At 39.4% G+C, this 24,319-nt stretch overlaps 5 protein-coding genes and 1 long non-coding RNA gene across 6 annotated transcripts in view; 4 read left to right on the top strand and 2 right to left on the bottom strand.

The window, feature by feature from the left end:
• Positions 1-3,115, top strand: part of cep170aa (centrosomal protein 170Aa) — a 40,169-nt gene extending 37,054 nt beyond the window's left edge. The window contains 1 exon segment of the mRNA XM_018697001.2: positions 109-3,115. Coding sequence (XP_018552517.1) covers positions 109-440 — 332 coding nt within the window. The 3' untranslated portion in view covers positions 441-3,115.
• Positions 3,116-3,905: 790 nt separating this feature from the next.
• On the bottom strand, positions 3,906-6,170 carry hint1 (histidine triad nucleotide binding protein 1). The gene is given in 5 exon segments (XM_051076700.1): positions 3,906-4,089; positions 4,091-4,147; positions 4,378-4,425; positions 4,427-4,480; positions 6,008-6,170. Coding segments are annotated over 5 exon segments (378 nt in total). The 5' UTR covers positions 6,119-6,170; the 3' UTR covers positions 3,906-3,981.
• Positions 6,165-8,165, top strand: lyrm7 (LYR motif containing 7). Its single transcript, XM_018697009.2, has 5 exons — positions 6,165-6,265; positions 7,046-7,118; positions 7,226-7,296; positions 7,587-7,668; positions 7,847-8,165. Exons 1-5 carry the CDS (start codon positions 6,248-6,250, stop codon positions 7,915-7,917), a joined length of 315 nt encoding a protein of 104 aa, XP_018552525.1. The 5' UTR covers positions 6,165-6,247; the 3' UTR covers positions 7,918-8,165.
• A 1,283-nt stretch (positions 8,166-9,448) lies between these two features.
• On the top strand, positions 9,449-14,715 carry dync2li1 (dynein, cytoplasmic 2, light intermediate chain 1). The gene is given in 14 exon segments (XM_018697007.2): positions 9,449-9,571; positions 9,667-9,790; positions 9,888-9,922; positions 10,308-10,377; positions 10,524-10,612; positions 10,818-10,953; positions 10,955-11,017; positions 11,318-11,386; positions 11,668-11,745; positions 11,892-11,971; positions 12,245-12,315; positions 12,479-12,576; positions 12,746-12,838; positions 14,472-14,715. Coding segments are annotated over 14 exon segments (1,083 nt in total). The 5' UTR covers positions 9,449-9,557; the 3' UTR covers positions 14,535-14,715.
• On the bottom strand, positions 14,523-24,294 carry abcg5 (ATP-binding cassette, sub-family G (WHITE), member 5). The gene is made up of 14 exons (XM_018697006.2): positions 23,901-24,294; positions 23,465-23,586; positions 22,906-23,042; positions 21,443-21,541; positions 21,023-21,155; positions 19,722-19,861; positions 19,265-19,394; positions 18,896-19,109; positions 18,551-18,756; positions 16,842-16,980; positions 16,630-16,703; positions 16,384-16,495; positions 16,105-16,217; positions 14,523-15,221 (listed from the first exon to the last, which is right to left on the bottom strand). Exons 1-14 carry the CDS (start codon positions 24,068-24,070, stop codon positions 15,037-15,039), a joined length of 1,974 nt encoding a protein of 657 aa, XP_018552522.1. The 5' UTR covers positions 24,071-24,294; the 3' UTR covers positions 14,523-15,036.
• On the top strand, positions 19,766-23,542 carry LOC108897411 (uncharacterized). The gene is made up of 3 exons (XR_007814799.1): positions 19,766-19,903; positions 20,994-21,172; positions 23,451-23,542. It is a non-coding gene; the product is annotated as an uncharacterized LOC108897411 (long non-coding RNA).
• Positions 24,295-24,319: the final 25 nt, after the last annotated feature.

Here is a 24,319-nt window from a genome sequence, read left to right on the forward strand (position 1 = left end):
ACAAGCAGCAAACCTATATCATAATCCAAATTCTATTTTAGCAGTAAATCTACAATGACTTTTACACAAAGTTTCCAACCACTGATAATCTCCCTCTCTCTGTTTCAGTGATCAACGTCATGGTAGACCCAGATGGGACTCTGGATGCCCTGGCCAGCCTTGGCCTGACCAGCCCCACCACGCCTACCAGGCCCCTAACCGCCAAAACAACTTCCCCCTCTGCCACCAGCTCTGGGTCCGCACCCCCAGCCAAAGAATCGCTGCCGGAGATCCTTCCTGGGCCTGGAGGATCAACAGCCTCCGGCAGGGTTCAGGCTTCCTCTGTCAGCACGGAGGAAACCGCACGAGACCCCGGTGTGGGTCTGGGGTTAGCAGGAGTCGGAGGTCTGCCCTTCAACCGCATGCGGCCGAGCGGAGAGGAGGCCATTGCACAGAAGTGAACGTGAAGTTTCCCTGAAATCAAGGTTATGTGAATAAACATGAGTCTGGATTGGAGTGCAGGTGGCTGGTAATCAGTATTAACAACATTTAAAGTTTTTTTTTGACAGTTGCCATTGACTATACCACTTCAAGATTATGGATACAACATCAAGATAATTTCGCAGAGATGTGGACGGAAATAAAGTGTTTCAACTTAAAACTCCACTGGCTAATCTGCAACTGATGCATCATGGATAAACCCCTTGACTGGAAATTGACCCATGAATGATCTGGATATATGTCACATTATGAGCTTTTCAACCCTAAACTACTCATGCTTACAAGCCAGCCTGACTTCCTGATGGACTAAATGCTACGCAGCTGCTCTCTGTGAACAGATCTTTGTGGCTGTACAGTCTCACACTCTCCCTCCAGTCTTCTCCTCTTGCCTTCTCCATGTGTCTGGACCCTACCTACACTAATGACATGCCTTAATACACACCCTCAATAGTAGCAGTGTAAACCTTCATCCCCTCGAATAATATATGAGACAACCTTTAAGACTTTAATACAGTACTTTCAGACAAACAGAATGCATTGTAAAATAACACTTGCAAAAGATGTTCTATTTACACTATGATGAAATACAACACTGCAATAATTTACTATCTCTTATTCAGTAAAAAGAATATTTCAGCAGCCTTAAGTAACCACCCTGACAAACTACACTGTCATAAACAGACATGCTTTATGCCTAAAATAGTTCACAAATTAAGCAGAATTGCAGAAGTTTTATATATTTCATAACTCTAACTGTCCGTCCATTGAACCATCTCTGAAACCGACTCTGTTAAAAAAAAGTTTTTAGTGCCTCCTCATCTCTGTGCTCACCCATATTTCCTTCATCCATTTTCTTTTACTCTTACCCTCCCTTCCTCTCTCTCTTTCCCAGTAGTTGGGGATAAAAAAGTGTTACACACAGTTTGTCACTTCAGTAGCATGTACAGGACAGAGCTGAGAGCTGTCTACCTGCAAGTTGGTGTCTGTGTTGATCTTACTAATACTGAATGGTAGTTTTAAACAATAGTCACAGCCTATGGGAAACCAATGATCATTTTGAGTCAAAAATAATCAATTACCAAAGTTAACCATTTTCTTGATGTATGTCATTTTCAAACAGTAGAGCCATCTTGAAATTCATCTGTTGTGCAAAAGCTGATATGGCAGTTCATACTGTGTGTTATAGAAGTAACCTTCCTGTGCAGTTCACCTCTTTCTCTGAATGTCAAGACCCCTCACAAAGTCTATTTATTATATTGAAACACTAAGTTTAATCATCGCTGCCATAGCTTTCTTTGGACCATGTGACATGGCCTGTTAGAATCAGCGCTCTTAGCCTTTTGCTGTAAGTACATCCACTCAAGTGTCCTATGATTTCCAATTGGCTTTTTTCTACTTTTTCCAGTCACAGGGGATGTGACTTCTTTTTAAACTAGCAACGATGAGCAAAGAAAATAACTTTAAACTAAATATTTTATAATATTTAGATACTGGTGTTGTAATATAGATACTATAGGCCTTTGCTTTTTAATGCTTTGAGTCACCTCACAACAATTTTTTTTTTTTTTTTAAATCTGTCACTTAACAGTTTGAGCTCATGTTACACACAAAACCTGAACGTGGGAAAAGCTGCTGGATCTAGTTTTAAATAATGTCTTGTCAAAAGAGAACACGGGCAACTTACAAGGAGCCCTTTTGTGATTCAAAATGTATCTTTAAGGAACATCAGTGAGTGGAAATGATCAAGCTCCCCATCTATTTTTTTAATTTTGCTTGTAATACGGCTTCATATCAGTGTTTATAAAGAGGGTTCATTGTTCTCTCTCCACCAGCGGGGGAAGTCCCAGCATCCTGATACTGTAGGATTGCAGACAGACAGTATAATTAACCTCTTTCTCATCGATCTTTGCTGCTTTTCGAGTTACTTTATGGGGACTAACCATTTTCTGAATCTCTCTTCAGCTTATAGTCTGTGTTCTAGAGTAAGATTACTTAAAGGCAGTGTATTAGTACTTAGATATTCTCACAATAGTGAATTTAGGTACCAGAATACATGTTCATTTCTTTCTCTCTTTACTGTACTGTACAATGTCTTTCAATGCCTCAAAGTGCCCATTTTGACTATAGAAGGGCATTGATTAAAAGAACAAAAAAGATGTAGTTGTCTGAAAAATTTCTCTTATTTTGCACATCAGATTGTGGTGTTTTTTTCATACAGAGGTAGTGAAGAAGCAGTGAAAGGCTGCATCAAATGTCAAAACAGTTTGACAATGATATCACTTTGCCTGATATCAGAAGTGACTGCCTTGCCTCTCTGGAACTATTCTGTCTGTACAAATGAAGCCTCTAATCGTGTTTTGTTTTTTCCTCCCCCCATTTTATCAAAAAAATAAAAAATAAACAAATAGAAAAAAAAAACAATGAAATTAGGGGACTGTGAATGCTAGGTACATGTTTATTTTTTAAATTCTACATGTGTCATCTGATCAGTGTCATTTTTTTCTTGTCATTTTTGTAAAGAAAAAAAACACCATTTTATTTATTTTTGTTTTAATATTTTGTGGATGTTTCATGTATTTTATATTTGTTCAACTATCTGCATTGTTTCTTACTGTTAATAAAACAGAGCCATTCAGTTGTTTGTGTTTTCCTTTGGCTGGGCTCTGAATTTTCAGTCGAACATGCAAGCATGGAGTGTGTTGTTGGGAAAAAAAAAATCACCTGTATAACACAATATGCCAACAGTCAACTACATGATTACAGTTTGAGTGCAGTGCAAAAAAAATCTAGTGTGGAGCTGCTCTTTAATTAAAACCTGATAATCTCTGATTATAATTTTATTCAAAAACTGGATTGCATAACAACTCCTGGCATTGGCATTTTAATCAAAGAAAAGACAAAGAGTTCATTCTATATTCAGGGTTGAATTTCTATAATTCTCACTGAACAGAAGTAGACCTGTCTAATCTCCAGGCCCTTAATCTTAGCTCAACTGAAAATGCAAATGACTCAGCTATGCTACCCATTTGGGTTGCCTGACCTCTTAAAAATTTGCATGCTAAGCTGTTTCAAAAGAAGAAATGCCATAGACTGCATACGGGGAGTATTAATGTGGTATTACATATATAATAATGTAAGTATCTGTGAGCATATTCAAACCAGTGTCACCTAAAATCTGTGCTTAGTTCAAAGGATCTAATTCTATTAAACTAGGGTGAGTCCCAACATGAAACCTTGGCTAGAAGGTGGCATCGGATGACAAAGCATTTTTCTAATACAATCTGATCTTTCTCTTCTCTCATAGAATAGTAGTTTGAAGAACTTTAGATAAATGAAAACATGACTCTGTTGTTCTGAAGTGCATTTTATTCTGTGATTTAGTTTGTTTGACTCTTATTTCACATGACGAACTGTTTTAATCTAAATTTGATAGTAGTGGTTGTCAGACAACAGATGTGGACACTGATGGCAGGACGGTCTGTGCCAGTGGGAGGTGGAGGGTTAGCCAGGGGGCCACACCATCCTGCGTCCACCCAGGACGTGGATGTGGATGTGGTAGACAGACTGGCCTCCATCTGGCCCATCGTTAATGACGATCCTGTAGCCTTTTAGTCAGGCCCGCCTCTTTAGCACATTTTTTTGCGACGATCATCAAGTGGCCCAACAACTACGACACAGAGAGAATTTATGAATGACACTGGTGAAAATGCATGCATGTGTGCATAAACATAAGCATGCAACTCCCCGACTAAAATACAATGTTCAGGTACTGTAGATGTCCAGACAAGAAATAATTTGGCTGTAAATGGTTCCATCTAGTGGTCACTGGCAGAAAGTTGCTGGACAAATAACAGTTATTATACAGGTAAAGTAGATCATATTATCATACTTACAGGCAGCATCACTCTCCTCTGCTTGGGAGAGCTGAACAATTGGCTTTTTTGGGGACGACCAGGATGTGAGTGGGGGCTTGAGGAGAAATATCAGGGAAGGCTACACACTGAAGTAAAAAAAAGAACAAATGAAAAAGAATGAAGCCTGTGCAGACAGATGTGGCGCTGCTCTACCCTGAGTGACCAGTAAATTAGAAACATCTGAATGATATAATGCAATAAATAAATACTGCCTCAGTTTGTATTCTGACTTGCACTCTGTGTTGGGTCAGTATACTTTGCTGCTGCATTTTGTGATGATGTTTTATCAGGCTATGTTCAACTAAAAGCTGACGCTAACCAGCCCTGATAAATGATTGGCCACCCAAATCACTTGCTGAGATTTGGGATTTAGGACTCTGACAAATTATTACCATTTTGCGTCCTCACTGACAGGTGTAAAGTCACACAACAGAAATGTTTTCATTACAAGGCCTTGTGGGATTGTTAGCAAAAAAGTATGATACATGCCATCGGCACTATTTCTTTTGTTCCACTGTGGAATTTTTTGAAGGGACTATCTTGTGAATACTTTTACACAGTAAAATAAAAATAGCAAAGATTAAATGTAGTGCAAAATTTAATAAATAGGGAGCAACTCAGTCTGGAAACAGCCATGGTCTAAATGATCCCAGTTACTGATCCCTGATCAGTGAAATAAGGAGCAGAGCCAGGATTTACCTCTAACTCTAACTTAACTCTAAACTAAATACAAATACACCATGGATGTATTAATGAAAATCTACTGATACATCCATGATATAAATGACTGCAGCTATAGTAACCACAGTAACCATGACTGGGCAATCTACACTGCAGGCATTTCATGTCTGTGTTGCGCACTGTTACTGTAGAGTAATGTGTGGTAATAGTGTAATGTCACTGGCAGCCACGTCAGTACATTTATTACAATTTTTACCCCCTTTGCTTTTATTGGTATTAGTTTGCCACTATACTTAAAGAATCAGTTTGGCTGTTGGGATGATACAAGGCGCTAAAATGATTGGTTTCAGATGGCCACCCTTTTCTAAATGTTTAAATTTGCCAATGCAGTAAAACCAGTCTAACACGCAGTGGTGTGTACTGCTGGGTGTGACACGGAGTCTGACAGCTTCACTTTTAATGTTTAGATGCCTCAAGTGCCCTGGTTCACAGAAATAATAACACATGAATGCGCACAAACTGCAGGGGCTACGGGCAGGCAGACGTGGCCAAGTGGACCTTGTCATATTGGTAGAAAGCCAACTGTCTGCAGATGGCAAGTGGCTGCAAATGTAACGTGAGCAACGACTTCTAACGTGCAGAACAAAAACTAAACCGTGCTCAGCTAAAAATAATTTTTCGTTCTGCTGTAAAGCAATATTATAGTAGACTCTGTGCAAGCTCTGCACAGTATATTCAGTACTGAGTTGGTTTTATTCTATGATAAACGACATACACATAATACACTTCTGTAAATATTCACTCAGAAAATGACAGCACAGAAGCAGTTTCTGCAGGGCTAGCGCAGAGCTAACATTAGCTAAACGGCACCTGCAGGGCGCGCTTCTTATTACATCCAAATGTCTTAACAGGTGAGAATATCTAATGCATACCAGGTCATCCTCATGAAGTAAGTTCACAGGAATCTCTTTGCGTACGATTTTCCCAAATATTGTGTCTCCACCCGGCTGGGCAGTCTGCGCCTTCTCCGTTTCATCAGCCATGCTGGCGCCGATGTGAAGTGAAACTACACCGGACGTTCAATGACTACAGAAACGCGTTATTTAAGCGTCTACTCTGATTGGTTAACAGCGGTACTTCCTGTAAGCCGGAAGTGAGCTAAAGAAGTCAAGATGGGCACTCGTTTGAAGGTGAGGATAAGACGGTCGTCTTTTATATAAGAATATTATGTTAAACTAGTGTTTACTTTTCGTTTCGTAAGCTGGTTTCATTATAGACACGTATATTTGCATGTTATTGGGAAACGGCGAGCTAAAATGTCAGGGAATTGTTAATAGCTGATAAATGTGCTAAGGAAGCCACACATGACAGCATGTTTTAGTAAAACAAGACCATAATTATTAGTCAAAAGAAAATTGGCAAAAGCAGTGGGAGGAGGAGACAGAAAAATTGTTGCACACAACTTAGAGTTAGTATGGTGAGAAGCACAGGAGGATATGCACTAATATCCAGGCTGTGGTTTGGATATATATGATAAAACAGTAGCCTACATCATTTAAGATGGGAGAGCATAAGGAAGGTGTACATTCTGTGAACGAGAAAAAAACATGTCATGCTTTACTGTCCAAATTATGATGCTGAGAGGAATAAGCTGATACTGAACCTTAGAGAAATAAAGTTACAATTAGATTTTTGTCAGCTTTTACATAGATGTTCTGGAAATAACTTGTTATTTCCTTATCTTAGGAGAACAAATTTGATACAGAGAGAATAAGTTGTCCTCCATTTTCTTTCGTTTTATTGTTAATAGAATTAGCAGAAACTTTGTTAGATTACTGATCCACAGTCCAATCAAGCTCCTGGTGGTAATGCATCATTATGTTGTTTGACAACCGCCATAAAAATCAAGAAGAAGAAGAATATCCACAACAGCTTCAGTTCTATTAATCTGACTGTCTGTGTAAATGCAGGTCCTGAGTGTGTTCAAAGCGCTGCACAGAACAAGGATGGCTGTATTCAAAGATGACAACAGAGCACTGACAGGTGAGTTATGTATGATGTTCACCAACCAACCAACCCTTATCCTACAGTGGATAACTTGATGCTTGCTGTGCAGTATCAAATGCATTAACTTTGCTTTCCTCTATAAGCTGCAAGATTAAAGATCAATGAGGAGTTCCGGAAAAACAAAAATGAAATGTCAGAAGAAAACATTAAGAAGGTACAATGTCCATTTCTAATCCTGCATTTTTACTCTATCATTTCAAATGAACACAAGTGCCATGATTTGTTTATGTAGATGGCTTAAACAGGATGGCTTGTTTAAGTCCAGAGATTCAGTCAAAAGTAGCAAAATCCTAATCCAAGTAATTTCACATTGAATATATGCCGGTACAAAGTTCAATATGATATATTTTTTATTCTTATAATTTTGTTCCCAATTAATTCAGCTATTGGAAGTGAAATTTCTTTTTACACCTTGAAAAGCTTACAATCCTTATGCTTTTACAGATGATCAAGATGGGTTCAGATGTGGAAACTGTTCTTCGAGAGTCTGTGTTACAAATGGAACATGTTGGAGAAAAAAAGCTCTGTATGATATTATTTTTCTCCTCACCTGTCTTCTTCTTTAAACTTGGTACCATGCTAGACAGTAATGTGCAAAGAATATACATCAGAAGTCATAGCTTCTCTCTGACTTATTATATTGTAATATTTTTTTCCTGATGATTTTAAGTTTTTTTTTCTCTCTCTCTATCTGTCTCTCACAGTGCTTCGACCCAGAGAGAGCCTTCTACTAGAAAATGTACCCTATTGTGAACAGCCCAGGAAAAAATCATGACAGACCAGATGATTACATCTTTCTTGTCAAAAAAAAGAGACTCACTGTTACCCATTAACATCTGCAATTTAAAGGAATTATCCAAAATAACATTTCAAGTTGCTCAGATCATCACTACATGAAGAAATGCCTGTTTTTGATTCACTGAGGATCTCAGCTGTTCTGTTTTAAGAAATCTGTGCTGTAAAGTGGGTGATATAATTCCATGTACAGTATTTTGTCAAATATAATTTAAATGTTTTCACTGACTTTGGAAGTCTACTGCCTACTTTTCAGTAGCTTATTGGAAAATGAACTAAAGGGAAAATGTCAAGTCAAGTCAAGTCAGATTTATTATATAGCGCAATTCACAACAGAATTATCTCGAGACCTGTACATATAGAGCAGTCTAGACGTATCTTATCTTATAAGATTAAGAGAAAAAAACAATACATGAGCAAGCACTAGACTGTCAAGAAAAACTTAAGACAAAACTCGAAAACAAAATCGACTAAAAAAAAAAAAAAAAACATGACAACAAGATAATAAAGTAAATATAAAAAAAAAAAAAATAAAAATAATATATAAAAAAAAATAATGAAAACGAGTAAAATACACTAACATATCAAAACACTAGTAAATGTTAATATTGCATCATGGTGACTGATCATGAGCAGCAGAACTCCAGCTCTGACAGAACTGCAGTGAGAACAGTAAAGAGAGAGAGAGAAGCACAGCTGCAGTAATGTGCTTGAGGAAGAACACACAGTTAAAGTGATGCAGTGATATTAAGACAGTAATAATAATTCGTCGCAGACATCATGACAACATTATAACTATTAATCTAACTGATGCATTGAGACTGACCAACCGCAAGAAAAAATGCAACTTTGCTGCTACTGAAAAACTTTATTTAACTGTGTTCTGAATAAGAGGAGTATTCTCAGGCCATCTCAGCTTTAATTTATTGTTCAAACCAGTAAAAATGTTAAATTGATTTCATATGATGGCGGTTGAAGCTCAAAGCAAAGACCCTGCAATCACTACAACTTTCCTGTAAAGGTCTCAGAAAATGGATGGTTCTAATAGCAATCAGGGCCTCACAGAATCAACAACATTTTATTGGTTTGATTCTCTGTATTTGCCCCTGAGTGTAAAATGCAACAGTTATTAAGTTATGACTCATCGTAGATGGGAGAACATGGTGAAATTTAATAGTACATTTTAACACGTTTGGTGTACAGCCATAGAGGAACAGACCCAGGGATACAAGGTAGTTTCGTGGAAATTGATTTTACTCTTCATTTGACCCAGACTAACAACTGCTGAGATTTCCTGCCTTAAAGTGTGAATTTTACTCCTAGTTGATGATGGGACATATAATAAATCTAATATAGCTAATAGGGCATTGTAAAATAATGTTTCTAAGAATGAACTGTAACAGTTTAACTCCCCATGGAGGAAATAAAGTCTTACCTCTCTGAGACAAGTTGACTATCTCAACGAAGGCACTACATTTCCCACAATGCCCCTTAAGAACTAATGTGATTACATCATCAAAATGCGCCGTTACTCTGGCAACGTTTAGGACGAGATCCATCCATGTTCTGTCTTAGCCGTTTAGCTAGTTTGTCAACTTTGTTGGTAAAATATCAAATTTGATGCCAAAAATCAGGTGAGTATCAGTCTATATGACCATTTTCGTAATGCTGTAACATTCTCACGTGTGTTTTTTAGAACAACTCTTCTTTTTTGTCTCGTTCTTGTCAGCTCAGACACGCTATGGGAGCTGGCTGCGGCAGAGGTCCGCAATCGAGAGAGCGGAGGTGGGGAGGAGGACGGAGGAGAGACGGTTACCGAGAGGAGCGTGTTCCTGATGGGGAGCAAGTCTGGGGTATGTTTACCGTTGTGTCAGGCCACAGGCAGCTGCGTTTTCTTTGTTAGTAGTTACATAAGTTGTAGGTTGTCAGCTCACTTATATTTATTTGCAGGGTAAAACGTCCATTCTCCTCAGGTGCCTGGACAGGTGAGTATGTTGTGATCTCACTAACCAACTCTCATCTCAGTTAGCAAATTTACCCTCGTGATAAAACCAAATCTGCTTTTTTATATTCATGCAGACTAATATTAAATAGACAAAACACAATGTCTTGGCCCATAGGAACAGAGTGCATAATTAAGAATTTAACCTCAGAGGTCTGCTTAATAGCTCTTAAAGCTTTCAGCTGCTTCTCACTGTCTTCTTCAGAGAATAGAGCTGATAACATGCAATAAAATGGCACCTGAGTCAGCTTCATTTGCTGCAAAAGACAGTGTGATTAGGTTGAAAGCACTGAAACGTAGTAAGTGGATCTTTTTGGTTTGATTATGTCGCAACACAACAATAATACTTTTTTTGTTATCCCCCCCAGGGATGAACCGTCCAAGCCGACTCTGGCACTGGAGTACACTTTCGGCAGACGGGCTCGAGGACACAGCACAGTAAGGAAACCTTGTTAGTTCTGGACACTCTGGAGTCTTAAAATGGGATAAAAACAGATAATCCTTGACAAGATGTGAAGAATGTGTGCCCAGTTGAACATCATGAGATGGTGTGATAAAACTGCCTGGTGGTTTTCCTCTTTCAGCCCAAAGACATAGCTCACCTATGGGAGCTGGGAGGAGGGACCTCTTTGTCAGACTTGGTCCAGATCCCCATCACTCCTGCCAGCTTTAGGTACATCACTTACACACATATCACTGAGATTCCACTGTTGTGATATCTCCTAATGTAAGTGGCAGTGTTTGGCATGTTCTTAATGTATATATTTTTTATGTTTTCTATTCAGACTATGTCATGTGTATACTTAAAATCAGCATGGTTTGACCAGTAGTGTCCTGCCAGTAGAATCAAAGAAAGAGGCCCTCCTTTCTTTCCCCAGGTCTCTCTCTGTCATCCTCATTCTGGACCTGTCTAAACCCAACGCTCTGTGGGGAACCATGGAGAAACTTCTGCAGGCAGCACAAGCACATTTGGAGAAAGTCTCCTCGAAGGCACAACAAGCGGAGAAGGCCAAAGCTGGAGTCCAAACACCAGACATCGGTCCACATGGCAGCGTGTGTCTTACCTAAAGACTATCCTGTAAGACCACAGCTCATCACACTCACCATTATTTTAACACAATCTCTGCTCTTTTTGACGCCCCTCCCACTGTCCTGGAGGTTGTCCTGGCCAACCTCAGCAGGCAGTGTGTAGACGTGGGAGGGTCATCAGCTGATGTAATTCACCTGGGCCCTGCAGACTATACAAGCTGGCCCATGTGCTCATTGTGCATCTCCCTCTCTTTTTCAACTGCTGACATCCACCTTGCATCATCTTCTTTTGCTTCTGCACATACAATACCTTCACATATCCTGTGTTAATTGTCAACTCCATTACCAGGACAGAGAGCTGATCAGTCCCTTTCCTGTTCCTCTTCTCATCATTGGCAGCAAGTATGACATCTTTCAGGTAAAACAAATGCTTGAACCTAGACATTAACAGAATTTGTCACCTGCTGAATAAATTACATTTCATGACATCAATTTTGCATCCTTTTGAAATACTTCTAATGTACACAACTTTACACATTTCTACATTTCACTGAAGTTATTAAAAAGTTTGGTACTTGTTAGTTGCAGTGACATTGGTAGAAATTATAAATTCTATCACTGAAGTTTTCTCTTTAATGTTGGTATAATTTGTGTAACACATTTAGAGAGTTTTTTTTTTTTTTTCCATCGGTGTTGCAGGAATTTGACTCTGACAAGAAGAAAGTGGTTAGTAAAACTCTGCGTTTTGTTGCCCACTACTACGCAGCCTCTCTTATTGTAAGTGCACTTTACTATATGCGCAACATATTAATATTTAACATTACTAAATTAAAACAGTGTGCACTTTTTTAAATCTTTTTTTCTTGGGTTTGTTTTCTTTACCATTGAATCTACACGTGCCCCTGCTTTTATCTTTTCTTCAGTTCACCAGCATCAAGTCGGAGAGCCTTATGTCAAAAACCAAGAGCTTCTTCTCCCACCTGGCTTTTGGTCTGGATAGAGGGTGAGGAAGATAACACAACACTAAGCACCAACTAATAGTGGATGAGGACTGGGACTGGCTTTCCTTAATTAGTTTTTATACTAGTTACTTTAGTGTTGTCACAAGAGCTTTTTAAGAGGCTGCTCCAAATTGACTTTATACAGCAGCAATGAAGAGTCTCTTATTTTAAACAGTTAAAATAAGAAACGAAAATTTTTGTATTGTGTATGTTAAATTCTGTACTTACTGTTTATTTAATTCTTTGTTTTATTTCCTTATTCATGTTGTGATCAGGAAAACTGTGTCCTGTGACTCCAGCAAGCCTCTCATCATTCCAGCAGGCTGTGACTCCTTCAGTCAAATAGGTGAGCACAGCACCATTCGGTGGTTAAAAAGCAGTATTGCATTTAAATGGAATTAAAATGCTGTCCCTGTGCTGTACTCAAAGATACACACCTGCCTTGACATTTGTTGACATGACCAGGATTTAATGATGATATGTTTGAAATAATTCTCCTGTTATTTCAGGTTCTCCTCCTGCTACTGACGTGGATATAACTTCGCTGCATGCCAAAAACCCAAAGGATCTCTGGAAGAAAGTCTATGAACGCGTCTTCCCCCAAGAGGTAGTTCAGTCACCGGTGGCACTTTTGTCTTTGAGTGTTGCAAAATAGAACTGATTAAGCCTCATCATACATTGTGTATGTGTGTGTAAGATGCAGTTTTCCTTTTCATAATATGTATGTCAAAAGTCAATTTTTAAATGCATCTCTGACCATCTAACTGACTTTGCAGAGTATCAGTGAGCAGAGGGAGCTAAAGGATCCAGCCAAAGACCCACAGTACAGTGAGCCTCCGATTGATGCCATGAGAGCCCAGAAAGACCAGGTAACACATCTTTACCGATCACATGCTTGTGTCATTTTAACATGTGCACAATTGTAAATACTGAGGGAAAACACATCATTCACCTATGAATCTGACCATATATGCAACTGTGTTAGTGTCACACATGAATGGACAATATGGTGACCAGTCAGTGTTCATCAGAAATTCCTATTAACTTATCTAACTATAACATATGACATTTGACCTCCCTGTGAACAAGTATTGAGGAAGAAACCCGATTTCAAAATCATGAAAAGAGAAACATCTATGACACTAGGTGAGAAAAGGTTAGATCTGATAAGAACCCTGGAGTAAGAAGTTGCTTTTCCACTTTGTTGCTATGATTTGTATTAATATTTTTATTTTACTTCGGTTAAGTAAAGTCACAAAAAAGTGGATTCAGTTGTTGCCCTTTCTCTGCCCAAGCTTGGCCAAATTAAGAGTTCAGACATATACTGTTGTTAAACTGTCTTTCTGCACCACACCTGTCTTGAAGGGTAATGTTCTAAAGTAACCTTGTGTCCTTCAGGAGCCTGTATGTAGTAGTGTTTCCATCATAGTCTCATTAACAGGCTGTAATATATACTGTGGTTATAAACTCCGATCAATAGTCTTCCTGCCGGCCTGCCCGGGTGCCACTCTGGCACTTGAACTGCAGTAACCTGTTCAAGTCACAAACACAACTCACACACCGTTATCACTGACTGATTCTCACCTGATGCTAGCCATCTTGGACTTCCATTGGATGGTGCGTATAATTAGTCTGGGTAACCAATCAGAGAGATGGGGTAAAGGTTTACTCTACCTGAGTGGAGAGAATAAAGTTTGTGAAAGCATATATGCAGGTCAGGACAGATTGTAAACTAATTGCTGTCTCGAATGTGATGCTAAGAGCTAATAATCTTTTATTTCATCTGTCAGAGCTTCTGTACCCTTAGCCCCAGTTTATGCCTTGATGTATTATCATTATATTCATGTCACAGAACTAAGCATCTGTTTTTCTGGAGGATAAATCCCTGCCTTCTGTCAAAAATCCAAAAGGTTATTTAACGAAAATCACCAGTTTTGAATCCAGACATGACATGTCTCTTTACTTGAGAGGTAAAAACTCAGACTAGTGCATCCAAATAAGCAGCCTTGCAAAGCTTCAATGAAAATGTATTGATGTATAGCATTAAACACCTTAAAAAGATTATAGGCATAAGGTCACAGCAATTTACCATACCTTACTATATTATAGCAAGTATGACTATATCAAAAATAAAGATTCCAGGATTACCTTTACAAAGTAAGGGTGTTTGAATTTAAAATGTGGTAAAATGCATATGTAAAATATGTTTTCAACATTTCTGTAGAATTAAAGTCCTCCATTACATGGTGCTAACCTGCAAACCTACATTTCCAAAGTCTCGAGCAAAGTGTTCACCCACTGTAAATGTATCACATGTGGTTAGGGTTATATACATTATGCTATCTGTGTCCTATATCAGTGTTTGTATGTCTGGAGGAGAACAAAACCTTGTTTACCATTATGAGTTTAAAGACCTCTCTGCATTATAGCATATGTCTGTGTGTCATGTCTTTTTTTTTTTTTTTTTTTGAATCATTCATTCTGTCTGCACCTGTCTTTCAGGAGCTGGATCAGTATAAGAGAAATGCTGCTAAGTCATGGAAAGGACTGCAGTTGGAGACATGAGTATCAGCTTTATGGTCACACTCATACACCACATATTAATGTACATATACATTTTTCATTATTTATTTACTGGTTTGTCATTGTTTTCTACTGATAGAACTTACTTTTAAACACTACAAAACCACATGTACAGTGTACTAATGCTAAAATGTGTTCTAGAAAAATAAACAATTTTACATCATTACGGTAGGCATTACTTTCTATTCATAACACATTACAGTCACAATATTTAAACAACAACTACATGATCAATAACGACAGTTATGGGTGAGGAGGTAGACGGAAAACATGGGGGAGAGAGAAGGGGTAAGACATGAAACAAAGGTCCTGGGTTATAACAGAGGCTCTGTGCACTACTTTCATCATTGAACTATACAATACATTATTCTTTAAAAGTTGTACGTACATCATACTTGCAACTGTGTTTAGGATCATCTGAACCCAACTCAGTTTCAGCTCCCTGTTTAAACAGAGGAATCTCCCACAAATGTGTCTGTGGTTTTCAGTGACGTACAAGCTTGTCTCTGATCTTGAAGCTGATCATGCCCAGCAACAGGAGGGCAGGGAGGAAGGCGTAGAGGAGAACAAAGTCTAGCGTGTATCGGGACAAAGCGCCAGGATAGCCTTCGTCAATGATCTGACTGCCATGAGTGACCAGACAGGCTCCTGGCAAAGGTTTGGAACTATCTGCAACAACACAACACATCAGAGTTGACAAATATCTGGTTTCACAGACACAGCTTTCTTCAGTCTGTCCTGCCAAGTGTCCTTGAACACTGAACCCATACTTTATAGGTCCGTCCTCATAATGGTATCAGAGTGATGCAAAAATCTTAAATTGCTGAATAGAAAGCAGTGATTGCTTTCATTACATACAGTCAGCTGCCACTTTATCAGGTATACCTAGATAGAACTAATGCAGACCTGCAATAAACTTTATGATGATTTTGGAGGATGTACTTTGGCTGTTGAACTGTTTTGCAATGTACAGAGAGTTGCCTCTGTTATTTAGCCTATTTTACCTTTGTTGATATAAATGGGGTGGACAAAATAATGTCTGTCTAAAGCTAAAACTTTATGGGGAAATACAGTAGTTTCAGGTAAGTGTACCTGATAAACTGGCACCTGAATGTATAGTATTAGTTTAAACACTGAGTTGGGAAATGACAGAAGAATAATGAATCAGCTGTAAATGACTTTTTTTTTTAAATGTGAAATTTTCTTAAATGGCAGCATCGGTGCATTTTCTTATGGGGGTAAAAACAAATTTAAAAATTCCCAATGTCCTCCTCAGGTAGAGATGTCAAATACTTACATCAAATGAAATATATCAAATACTTTTATTTATATTAAATAATTAACACAAATAGCTGCCCTATTCAAAATAGTGTAATAAGTGGAAAAAATGACAAATACAGTGTTTGTACAATAATAAAAATAAAACTCATGCTGGGACACACATAAGAGAGATAAATACAACTTGTAGAATCAAATTATTGTAATTATAGGCCCCTTTGCATTCTTAGGGTAGGTAGATAAACAGGATGGTCCCATGATATAAACAACTTACTGCATGTAAAGTCAAGTCCGTGGAACTCCGTGACTATGAGCAGCTCACAGCTGTACTTCTGAAAAGTCAGGTAGCTGAGCCACTGGAAGACCACTGGCATCTGCTGGGTGCTTCTGTTGACAGGAGGAGGAAAGGAAAGTGTGTTACTGTTAGCCAATACAGTCCAATTATTTACGATGGCGATCGGAAAATGGTGGCCTTATCAAAGGTCCAAATCACAACGGGCTTGACATAAGTTGCTTCAACTTACTAATTAAATTGAAAAGATTTGTGTCTCACCTTAGGAAGCCAGACCCCACTAAGATCCCTGCAATATTCAGCAGAGCCACACCAGTGTTGACCATGTTAGGGTCTTGGACCACTCCTAATAACACCACAGTCAGCAACTCACCTGAGGAAAAGGAAAAAAACATGCTAAAACATACAACTAAAACATGACACTAAAGGTAAAGTATCTCCACTCAGGTCATTTAAATATACAAATGTTTCTAATATAATGAATATTTCTTAATCATATCAACTCACCTATAATATGTGGCACCAGGACTACAGCTGTGAAACACAGGAAACGCAAGGTCTCAGGATGCATCCCCACTGTCCTGAGAAGAAAGCAGACAAGGCATACTGAATATGCGATCCATTAAATCTTTTAGGGAGGTCAAAGGAGCTGCTCGCATCCCCCAATCAAAAACACTCTACCATTCTCCATGGCAAATATGTACACACTTACTACCCACCAGTAAAGGAAGGAGGTGAAGATAAACACACTCAGGATGCTGAAGGGCAGGATGTGGAAGATGTAGGCCAAGAACATTTGCCATTTACTGTACAGACCATCCTGACTCTCCTGATCACTGATGGCCCGCAACGCCGGGACTGTTGAGAGAGGGCAGTTAATGTGATGAGATGAAAGCTAATGAAGCTATGAAATGACTTTGATTTTCCTTGACGTTTTGGCTGAGTAAAAATAAAACTTGAAGATGTCCAAGTTCCAAATTTCAGGTTCAGGTTTTATACAAAAACATTATTCAGGCAGTTCAGTAAACCTGTCTTGGAACAAACCAGCTGATCTGTATTGTATCCTATCAGCTGTTATCTACAAGTTTCAAGGCCTGCATGATAGCCCCAGTCACTACCTCTGGCTGTTTGGGTGCTTATGGAGTGCTTTCAATTATCTTTAACTCTGGTGTGACTTCGCTTAACCTAGTGCGTTATCATATTTCTTATCCCCAGTATCTGCCCTAAAGATGAGATTGTAGACTCAGCTGATAACTGAGGAACACATTAAAGAGATAATCAAACTATAAAGCTAATATCCTTCACCGGTTGAATATATGATTGTCCATATTATCTTTTTACACATTTTTTTATTACAGCCTCATTACTTATTGCCTAAGCATTTTTAAATATATTTAACCTTCTTTAACCTCAATTTAACCAGGCAGCCTTCACTGAGATAAAAAAAAAAAAAAAAAAACCTTAAAGAGTGTCTTGTTTGCAAAAATACAAAGGTACAAACAACACAATTCGTAGTGCAAGATCAGGACTCTGAAATTATTTGTCCCATCACAATTAGGAATGACAAAAAGCTCCTTACATGCTTCCTTCTGTGTGAAATGTGTGCAGGTTTGTCTGTATTTGGGATTACTTTAAGTCACAGCTGCTGCTGCTGTAAATGCCAAACATGAACTTGTATAACATGGAGACACAAATACATGCACGCACAGATAATGTAGCTACTATAGGTACTGTAGGTCTGTAGGTAAAAAGGTACTTGGGTTCATTGAACTCTAAATGGAGTAAAGGTCATTCCTCCTCTGTAGGTAGTCTTAATCTGTACATTTCTAACAGCTGTGTGAACCCAGAGGAAACTGGAGAGCAAATCACACAAGGTTACATGTAATCTTGATGTAAATTCTCCTCAAATTAAAGCTATTCTTTAATTTTTGTTATATTAACATTTGTAATACTAGCACTGTAGTTTCACTTAGAAATATCTCTTGACTCTTTCACTAAGCAAGACTTAACAGATTTTTGCTGAAGGGAACAAAAATACTGCAGGCAGCAGACCCCTTTCACCTACTCAACAAGAGATAAGTGAGCTTTCTCTGCTGAGATAAAGACGTTTCAAACATGGTGTTTAACAAAGATAATACATCGCTTTTACTAAGGTGATACACTTCAGAATTTCCCTGAAGTCATCGTATCCACCTCATGTAGATATTTATTGGGTGATGTTATCAGACACGCTACTGAAATAAGGTAAGTCACTACAATGTTAAAACTTGTATATTATATAAGTATATATATATACTTGTATATGTTGTCTTTAGCCTCTGATATTCCAGTTACTGTTTCCCAGCATATAAGCAATGGCGTAAACTGTGCCCCCCCACCCCCACCCCCCCTTTTTTTTTTACTGAGGTTTGGTGTCAGTGGAACTCACAGAGAGCTACAGCGTTCAGCATGCCAGTGTAGGGCGAAGCACCAACGCTCTGATAGATGATGCCGATGCGGTCCTGCACTGCACCCTTGGCAACATCGTTGTCTAAATGCATGACGAAGAAGGCCACGAAGAGACCGTAGATCAGGTTCTGGGACAGACGCATCAGAACGCCCATCCTGTCTCTGGACAGGTTTCTTGCAGTCCGCCTGCATGCAACACACATACACAGACAGATCAAATGAGAGTAATCTCTGTCTCCAAAATCTAAATCTAATCATTAGTGTACACTTCCTATAATTAATTTTGTCTACACACAAAAGGGCTGGAGACTTGCTCAGCACTGACCTGAGCAGAACTTCAAGTTTGGCTGCACCACTGGGCGACTCTTTGCTCTTAAAGGGGATGGCTGGCTTCTCTTCCCGCTGCAGGCTCTGCTCTATTTTTCCCAGCATGCTCTGGTAGATGGCAGACCTCTGATAGGATGAAGTGATCTCATGCATGCGACTGAACGTGGCTGCTTCCCTCTCACTGCTGCGCGTGTCCACCGAGGTGAAGTCAACTGTTTAACATCACCGCAGTTTGACAATTTTAATGAACATGCTACACAGACTTAATTCTTTTAGATACTGTATAGATGGGATGCACATATTCTATATTTATTTGTGTCTCTACAGAGCTGTGTGGTAAATAATCCAGAGTCATAGCATACAGTACCATAGATGTCAAAGGGGTTGCAGTACTCCGGACACTCATATCCACATTGGCTGAAGAAGTCCACCATCTCTTCTGGCTGCCCACAGAACACCAGCTCTCCACGACTCATTATAGCTATCCTGCTGAACACCTGGAGAACATGTGTACACACAGACACACAAACAATACAATTACAAATTACTAACTTAAAAGGCAGTAAGTTTGGAAGATACTTTCTTGATTGAAGTTTAAAACACTGTATTTTTTCACGGGAGGACTGTAAATTCTGTCCCCCATCTTTTCATATTAGAAAGGGATCTCTTCATATCCAGTATGAAGAATAGGAACCATTAAAATAACCAAAAATGCATACGGGTGCTGTTTCAAGATAGACTTTGAAAACATGTGAATCTGTCCTTTTTTAAATGAAGATTCAGTTAGTCACTCTTTCTTTCCCCAGTTCATCTCAAAAACTCACCCTGAAGAGCTCGGAGCGTGGTTGGTGGATGGTTACTATGACGATACGGTTCCTCCGGGCCAGCTCTGCCAGCAGCACCACAATCTGATTGGCGGTCATGCTATCCAGGCCAGTGGTCGGCTCATCCAATAGGATCACCCCTGCAACGACATTACCCCAATGACGTCATGGCCCTCGTGCAGGTTTGTCGCACAGTGAAACATTGAGAACAAGTGAAAGGCAAGACAATAACTTTTTTCCTTCTTTTAAGTTGGAAACTTTTGAATGTACTTTTTATTAAATGGCACATGCAGGACTCTCAGTGGGGCCAACTTAACTTATGAAGATAAGTGAGTTCTTTTTTTTTTAGTTAATTACTCTAATTAGGACAATTAAAAGATTGCCTCTTTGCATTATGAAAGCAGAGTGGAATTAGCAGATGCTTTAATTGTGAGATTAATTCATTTCCTGGTTGATTGAAGAGGCAGCGAATGGGAACTCCTTATTACTCTGTGTGTGACTCTGAGTGTGTGTGTGAGACTGTGTGTATGTGTGTGCGCGTCCAGGGCTATTCTAATCCTGAATGAGGACTGAGACCCTTCATCCTCCCTTGAGGACTATGGACCTGATAAACCACACCTGGGATGAGCACAGGCACACACACACACACACACACACACACACACACACACACACACACACACACACACACACACACACACACACACACACACACACACACACACAGAGAGAGAGAGAGGTGAGTCTCTGCTCATTCCCTTCGTGGTGTGATAACCCAGTCTTTCATTACTCTTCTCCATCTCTCCCTCCGTCCCCTTCTCTGTCCTTTTCTTATTCCTCTCTCACTTAGATCCCTTTGTTTTTCACTGTGGACTTCCAAAACTCTTTAGGGAAAGACAGGTCTTATGGTGAACTTTCCTCTGTTCTCAGGATCCTGCCTCTGGTCCTGTCGCTTCCCAGGGTATATGTATGCAATATAATGTGTTAGATGCAGTAATTTACTTACAGAGTGTGCTAAGCATCATCTTTCTGTTGCGCTCAAGCCCCTTTTGTATAATCCTTGTCCCATGTGTCTCAGAGCTTCTCAAATCACCTCTAATACTTCAGCTTTATCTCCTTCATATCTCCTCATTTAAGGTCTGTAAAGACTTAAGAATTTAAGGAGTAAGGGCTTCTACTTCCATTCACCTCATCATCATGATTTGCAGCAGTAGCACCCTTCCTAGTCTGATGTTGGTGATACACAGATAAAACTCCTGTAATTCTCCTCAGGCATGTCCCAGCTGCAGAGGGGTACTCACGTGGGTCCTGAAGTAGCTGGCTGGCGATGGAGACCCTCCTCCTCTCGCCTCCAGAGATCCCTGGGAAAACACGACCTCCAATAACACTGTGGGCAACGTGGCTCAGACTCAGCTCAGCCATCACTGCTGACACCTGCACAGGAGCTAGAGGTCAGGAGTCAGGTGACAATAGAATTGCTACTACTAGCAAGTCAAAGGACAGAGGCCTGCTGTAGATGTGGTACTGGATTATTAGAGTTAATACTCTTTGCTTATAGCTGCTCTCAGAAATATTCTTCAGTGAATACCCAGATATACACACTGTTTCAAGAATCATGCCTTTTGTCTCCTTTTTGTCTTTTCCCTAGCCAGCCAAACGTTCAGGTTCAGTTTAAGAAACCTAGCAGAGCAGACAGAGCAGGAGAAGCTTTCAAAAGTCACCTTTTTCTTGATGGCTTCGGCCGAGTGTTTCCGCAGAGCCAGCTGGGCTGTGTATGTCAGAGTCTCCTCCACTGTCAGATAACTCAACAAGTTATCGCTCTGACCGAGACCAAAAAAGGGATAGGGAAAAGAGAGCAATGATGAAAAGAAACGACATAAGAAACACATAAGGGATTCAGTGAGGCAGACACGGGCATAGACACATTATAAAAATTGGTTTGAAGACCTTGTAGTAGAATCTTCCTCCATTTTTACATATAAAACTGTATTTATCTTAGGAATAGTTAAGACATCAAGACAATGAAAAATACTCTTCTACTAAAATAGCAATTATGTCCACCATGTAGCATATATGATTAGTAATCAAACGACAATATATCTTGAAATTTAATGGTGTGCCTGGCATGAAATTTGCTCTGTACACCCATGCTACACACTTCTCTTGATTCTGATTCTACACCTGTATCCACATCTTTGCACGTCCTTGCACACTGAACATACATCCACGTAGGACACATACTTGTATGTTCACAAATGCGGGTGCAAATCCACTGTAAATATACCTTTACTCCAAATGTGCACACAGGAACGCATGCACACACACACACACACACATTGCTTGAACCTGCTGAACCATCTGCCTGCCTCAATTAACACGTGGCGCCTCCCAGTCCCACTTCTCCTTAGTCTCTCATCTGAATGACTTTAATATCAGGAGCTCATATCACCTCCTCATCTTCAGCTTAGCGGGGGGAGTTAATGACGAGGCTTAGAGAGCAGGGAGGGTTGCTATCAGCAAGAACAGAGAGATGATTTGAAAGGAAGCAAGGCCAGTTTTAAGCCAGTGTTTTTAATTCAGGCTTTGGATACACTTGAGCACCTCTCATTGAGAGATTAAGTATATGAGGAGGCTATCAAGGGTCTTAAGTTAATTTCATACAGAAGCCCAGGGCAACCTTTCAGGAGTTTTTGCGAAATGTTGTGTGTTCATTTATTTATTTATTTTTTAAATTATTATCATTATTTTAAACAACTTAAATACATACAAACTGCCTGCATGTGGTCACTCACATGTGATACTGTCGGGCAAAGTTTAACCTGATGTCAGTGCATTATGAGAACTAGGGCAAAGTGAAATGTGCGTGTGTGTGTGCATGTGATTAGGTGCTAATAACTTTAAACCACTTTTCAGTCCTTTATTAACACTACAGCTAGAAACACTGGTATAGATAATGAGGTACTCTGAGAACTGTTCAGCAGTTGTATACCGCAGTTTGGAAGAGGCTTCTCACAACATTTTGTTCTAGTTATAACCAAAAACCCCACTATTACGTTTTTGTCTAGCTGGGGTTGTGCTGATGTGCTGAAACATCGAGAAAGCCTGTTTAATTTTTTTCAGATCACAAATAACTGATTGTGCGTGTTTGTACTGTACTGAATGTTTGTATGTCTCTGTGTATTACCTGCAGTACATAGGAGAAACAGTCCTGATACTCCTCTCTCTTCAGATTCCTGCCGTTAACAAAGACCTCACCCAACAGTGTACCACAGTTTCCAATCCTCCCTGAGATGGCATCCAATAATGTAGTCTTTCCTGACCCTTAACAATGTAAAGGCAGAGACACGTGAATACAAAAAGACAGGGTATATTTGGTCGTATATTTAAGAACATTTAAAATTTTTAGATTCTTATTTTAGATTGGTCAACAAAAGGATTCCCTATACACTCTTTACTGTAAGGGGTCCTGTTTGTTTTATTTTTGAAGAGTTAGATTTTGAGTGATCACGATAGCCTTGAGCCTTGAACTAGGATCCTGACCAACACATGACCACATAAATGTGTATTTAGTCTCTAATACCCTAAATCACTCAGAACCATTCCAGAGCCATTTACATCAGAAAATGTTCTTAGAATTTAATAGCTGTTTAATGAATGCTCATATTAATACCAGATTCATTTTGACTGCTTCATTTTTCGTTCAGTTTAAACATTTTGCACTTTGGACAGAGCTGAATGCAAACCTGAATTGCCCAGTATACCCATGATCTGCCCACTGTCTACGTGGAAGGAGACATCATTGAGGATCTGACGAGTCCAGCGCTTCCTGTAGGAGGGTAAGTCCCACCAAGGACCCACACGCTCACTGCAGCATACACACACACACACACACACACACACACACACACACACACACACACACACACACACACACACACGGACATGAGCAATATTTCTAACATTCAGAATCAGTTCCTGCTGTGAAACTAATTATCATTTGTTTTAAAGTGTCCATGTATTATATGTTTATTTTTCAGATATATTTCATTTCAATGAGAATTAACATCACATAAAATTAAAGATAATTTGACCCAAACTTTTGATTCATAAACTAGTTGGTTCTCAGAGCCTGTTTTTGCAGTCATCATCTTGTATGCTGTCTGTCTCTGCAGCATTTACCTGACTGTGTAGGAGATCTTGCTGACACTCAGACAACAAAAGGGCTCTGATCGCTCCTCTCCACTGTCCCTCCATACATCCCTCTTCACTTCCGACACAAACTTGAAGGACTCTCTCACTTTGGTCCCGTTCTCTGGTTCCACGGGCTGCATCGAATAAAATCTGTTCATGTCTCCAGCCAGTCTTCTGCTCCAAACGACAACTGTATCAAGTCCGTCTCAGATCAGTTTGTTCATATCTATCACCACTCATATAATAGCATGTAAAGCTCTAAAATTAAGTCGTCTTATAGTCCCAAACTTTGTTTCTCTGCAGCTTGTTCTCTGTACAGAGCAGCAGTGCAAGAGCAGTGGTGTCTCTCAGGAGCCATAAACACACAGCAAATGTTCCGTTATCTCAGAGAACTTTGATCCGGAGTT

The sequence above is a fragment of the Lates calcarifer genome, linkage group LG16_LG22 (genome assembly GCF_001640805.2).
Source record: "Lates calcarifer isolate ASB-BC8 linkage group LG16_LG22, TLL_Latcal_v3, whole genome shotgun sequence".
NCBI lineage: Eukaryota > Metazoa > Chordata > Actinopteri > Centropomidae > Lates > Lates calcarifer.

Bases quoted from the DNA above. Each gene is read 5' to 3' on its own strand.
- lyrm7 (XM_018697009.2), top strand. The intron at 7,297-7,586 runs GTACAATGTCCA...ATGCTTTTACAG, and splicing joins CAGAAGAAAACATTAAGAAG to ATGATCAAGATGGGTTCAGA. The intron at 7,669-7,846 runs GTATGATATTAT...TGTCTCTCACAG, and splicing joins TGTTGGAGAAAAAAAGCTCT to TGCTTCGACCCAGAGAGAGC.
- abcg5 (XM_018697006.2), bottom strand. From the start codon at position 24,070: ATGAACAGATTTTATTCGATGCAGCCCGTGGAACCAGAGAACGGGACC. The intron at 21,542-22,905 runs GTAATACACAGA...GGTCTCGGTCAG, and splicing joins GTTTCTCCTATGTACTGCAG to AGCGATAACTTGTTGAGTTA. The intron at 16,218-16,383 runs GTGAGACACAAA...TCCTGTCAACAG, and splicing joins GTGGGGTCTGGCTTCCTAAG to AAGCACCCAGCAGATGCCAG.